Source organism: Carlito syrichta, unplaced genomic scaffold (genome assembly GCF_000164805.1).
Source record: "Carlito syrichta isolate Samal-C Ts95f unplaced genomic scaffold, Tarsius_syrichta-2.0.1 Scaffold123615, whole genome shotgun sequence".
Taxonomy (NCBI): Eukaryota; Metazoa; Chordata; class Mammalia; order Primates; family Tarsiidae; genus Carlito; species Carlito syrichta.
In genome coordinates, this window is record NW_007067711.1 from 65,150 (window position 1) to 69,521 (window position 4,372).

General features: G+C 51.3%; 1 protein-coding gene across 1 annotated transcript in view; it reads right to left on the reverse strand.

Annotated features, from left to right (window-relative positions):
• Nucleotides 1-4,338, reverse strand: part of FKBP6 (FK506 binding protein 6) — a 16,181-nt gene extending 11,843 nt beyond the window's left edge. The window contains exons 1-4 of the mRNA XM_021707729.1: nt 4,218-4,338; nt 3,815-3,904; nt 2,521-2,723; nt 594-713 (exon numbers count right to left, since the gene is read on the reverse strand). Of these exons, the coding sequence (XP_021563404.1) occupies nt 594-713; nt 2,521-2,723; nt 3,815-3,904; nt 4,218-4,308 (504 nt within the window). The 5' untranslated portion in view covers nt 4,309-4,338. The remainder of the gene's footprint in view (nt 1-593; nt 714-2,520; nt 2,724-3,814; nt 3,905-4,217) is intronic.
• Nucleotides 4,339-4,372: the final 34 nt, after the last annotated feature.

Sequence of the window (4,372 nt, forward strand, 5' to 3'; positions counted from 1 at the left end):
CAGGTGGGTCTCAAACCCGCGGGCTCAGGCAATCCACTCACCTCAGCCTCCCAAAGCGCGAGATTACAGGCTGAGCCACTGAGGCCGGCTCTGGCTAAGTTTTTAATTTTTTAAAAATGAATTGAGATGGAGTCTCACTATATTGCCCAGACTGGTCTCGAACCCTTGGGCTCTGGCCAGCTCTTCGCCTCAGCCTCCCAAAGCACTGGGATTATAGGCATGAGCCACTGTGCCCAGCTGAGACTTTTTTTTTTTTTTGAGTTGGAGTCTCACTCTGTCGCCCAGACTGGAGTGCAGTGGCCGCTCAGCCTCGACCTGCTGGGCTCCGGAATTACAGGCGCACGCTACCGCCCAGCTAATTTTTTGATTTATTGTAGAGATGAGGTCTCGCCTGCCCAGGCGGATCTCGAACCCGCGGGCTCAGGCAATCTACTCACCTCAGCCTCCCAAAGGCGCGGGATTACAGGCTGAGCCACCGAGCCCAGCAGAGACTTTTTTTTTAATGAGATTTTTCTTCATGGCTGCTTATGAAAAGCAGTTTTTTAAGCAAGGAAGTTTTCAGGATCGAAACTTAACTTTCAAAGAATTCTTACCTTTTTATATCTCACTTTGGCGTCATAGAAACGATTTTGGCGGAAAAGATAGTTGCCAAACTCCCGTTCGGTAGCTGCCACCTTTAGGACCTTCTGAAGGGGAAATCGGTTTTGCTGCTCCTGAGGTCCAAAGAAAAGAATACCAGCAAGGAAAGCAAAAGCCACAATGTCACAAAGAAGTGTTATTACAGCTGTTAACTTCTCTTTGAAATGATGAGCTTTTGTGTGCTGCCTTAAGTACACAGAGTCATCTCTGAATCCCAACAGAAGCCACGGCATGTCAGTGTTATAACTTGTCCCACTCTACAGACCAGAGCCAGAGGGAAGTCTGCTTTAATCCTCCAGAGATGTTCCCCAAAGAAGCAGTTGCCCATCGATTAGAAAACGATGGAATCTGCACAGAAATCAGGGCTCACAACCACCATTAATCCAACAAGCATTTAACAGGTCACGGTTTGCTCAGGGCCCTCGTGGTCTTTATGGTCAAGACGCTCTACCCTGGCTGCCTGTTAGAATCACTCACAGAGCCTCTTTGGTCCTAGCCTCACCCCCAGAGATCCTAACTCAGTACGCTAGAGGTGGGACCCAGGCATCCACAAGAACTTCTAATCTACGAAAAGATGAAAAATGTGAGATCCCTTACTTGGGATGCTGATAGTTTAATTGGGGAGACAACGTATGAAAACATAAAACCCGGGACGGACATCTAAGGCCACATACACAGGCAGCGGGAGACAGCATGATAAAAACATGCGTACTTTTGCTGATAGGATTAGAAGCTCATTATCTATGGGAAAAGTTAAATGAAAGGCTACAAAGGCAAGACATATGTTATGAGGACAGTGACTACATACCCCAGTCTACCTTGGATTGTCCCAGTTTATTTTATTTTTTTATTTTTTATTTTTTTTGAGTTGGAGTCTCACTCTGTCACCCAGACTGGAGTGCAGTGGCCGCTCCTGGCCACCGCGGCCTCGAACTGCTGGGCTCCGGCGATCCTTCCACCTCAGCCTTCCAAGTAGCCAGAATTACAGGCATGCGCTACCACGCCTGGCTGATTTTTTTTTTATTTCTTGTAGAGATGAGGTCTCGCTGCCCAGGCGGGTCTCGAACCCGCGGCTCAGGCAATCCACTCACCTCAGTCTCCCAAAGGCGCAGGATTACAGGCTGAACCACCAAGCCCGGCTCTATTTTATTTTTTTAATTAATTTTTTTTTAGTCGAAGTCTTACTCTGTCACCCAGGCTGGAGTGCAGTGAGGCTCCTGGCCACTGCAGCCTTGACCCGCTGGACTCAGGTGACCCTTCCGCCTCTACCTCCCAAGTAGCTGGAACCACAGGCATGTGCCACCACGTCCGACTAGTTTTTTTATTTATTGTAGAGACGAGGTCTCACCAAGTTGCCCAGGCTGGTAACCTGTGGGCTCAAGCAATCCTCTCACCTCAGCCTCCTAATATGATGGGATTATAGGCGTGAACCACCGCACCTGACCTAGATTGTCCTAGTTGAAACCTGATGTCCTGGGTATGCCATTCAGTTAATAGCTCCCTTCACTCTCAAGTGTCCTGGGTTGGGCAATCGCTTTATACAGTCATCCTCACAATGCCTGACTTGCTGGAAAGCAAACCATGGTGAAAAACCAACGTTCCCTGTCTTGTAGGGAGAACTAGGTAAAGGGTTCCTGAAAGATCCGCCCAGACCACAAACCCCTAACAAACCCATGGCCTTGCCTTGGCTCAGCACATTTAACCACACGTGAGAGCAACTGCTAAGACAGACCCGCACCAGAGTGGAGGGACTCCACCAGTACCACCAACAGGGCAGAACCTGGGGCATATGATCATCCACAGGGTAGGCTAGCTAGAAGCATTACCAAAGACACAGGCCACTTCTCTCCATAAAGTCCTGACATGTGCACTGGAACTTACAGCTGAGAGGGCACAAAACTTGTCTGACTCGGCAGAGTCCAGGAAGTCAAGCAGCTCAATCTCGAACAGGACAGTGGCATTTGGGGGAATCCGGGGAGGGCAGCCCAGCGCTCCATAGGCATAGGTCGGTTTGAACAGAAACCTGGCCAGCTCTCCTCTCCGCATGCTCAGAAGGCCCAGCTCCATGCCCCAGAGTGTGATATCTGGAAGAAGGGACAAAGAACTTGGCTGACGCTTGCTCCAATCCTGTTCAATGCTGTCACTGTCTTGCTTTTCCAAGTCCCACCCTCCTGCATCGTGGTCCCAACTCACTACTCAGACTCACCATCACACCACCACTCCCGAATCTCAGCTCTCCAGGCTTGGCAGTATCCTGGCCTCTCCATCTCCATCACACAGTTCCTTCTTCCTGCAATATCTTCCTCCTCACCCTATGCCCAGCTTCTACCCTGACCAAAATCTTACTCAAACTTCAGGGCTCATTTTATTATAAATGCCCACTCTTCCATGAAGCCTTCCCGAAACCTGCCAGCAGGAATCGTGTCTTCATTAAACACAGCACAACACGGCTTACCCCTTCCAGGCTCAAGTCCCATTCTGCCAGGTGGCCTGAAGGCGGGTCAATTTCCACCACCATGCATGTTGTCCTGAAGGGCAGCGACATTCTTGTCTTCCCAGTACATCCTCTCTTTTCGCCACGTCGCAGGAACCGTTCAACAGATTTTTGTTTTGTTTTGTTTTTTTGAGTTGGAGTCTCACTCGGTTGCCCAGACTGGAGTGCAGTGGCCGCTCCCGGCCACCGCAGCCTCGACCCGCTGGGCTCCGGCGATCCTTCCGCCTCAGCCTTCCGAGTAGCCGGAATTACAGGCATGCACTACCACGCCCGGCTAATTTTTTGATTTATTGTAGAGATGAGGTCTCGCCAAGTTGCCCAGGCGGGTCTCGAACCCGCAGGCTCAGGCAATCCACTCACCTCAGCCTCCCAAAGGGGCGGGATGACAGGCTGAGCCACGGAGCCCGGCTAGATTTTTTTTTTTACTTAATAAATGGGCAAAGAAGATAGCCCAGTAGTTCAATCAGCAGGCAGAGATTTTCAGTTAGACAACCTCTCAGATACCCAGGTCTCAATGGGAAATGTGGGTGAGAACACAGAACGGGACTGCTTTACCAAAACCCAGGCTCAGGAGAACCAACGCAAAAACCTGTGCTCTGGACCGTGTCTGAATCCTCAGGCCTTGGGCTTTATTCTCCCCCCCAACGACCCCTTCTTTCCCAACTCCCAATCTGAATTTACCCATTCCGAGTTTCATTAGCTGAGGAGTCTTCCTAAAGCAATTGGAATCGAAGGGCTTGTCCACGTGCTCCAGATATCCAGAATATTTCACTAAGACAGAAGAAAGAACGTGAGACAATGGACCCAAAGACGCCTAGGCCTCCGCAGTCTCTCTTTAATTTCCAATTATTTAAGCCACGGAACTAGATGGGCTGAAGCTGCCCGACTCCCTGAACTACAGGAACGAGTTTTGGGTGCCTGGAGATTCCAGAGCTTCGCCGAGGCGCCTTGGCGGGGCTCGATGTCCTCTTAAAAGCTCCAACTCAAAGCACTTCCAACCCTCTAAAATGCTACCTGTTTTGTGGACCCCCCCCCGCGCCCCCGCGGAAAGCGCAGTCACACGGACCCCGAGCCCGGGCGGTACCTAGCACCGAGGCGTCGGGCGTCACCAGGTCTCCAGAACCCCGGCGGAGGACATCCTTCAGCACGCCCCGGTCCCCGGAGACGTCCAGCATCCGCCGACTCAGCCGCTCGTACGCGGACTGGCGGGGAACCACAGCCACGCATCAGAGCCCGGGA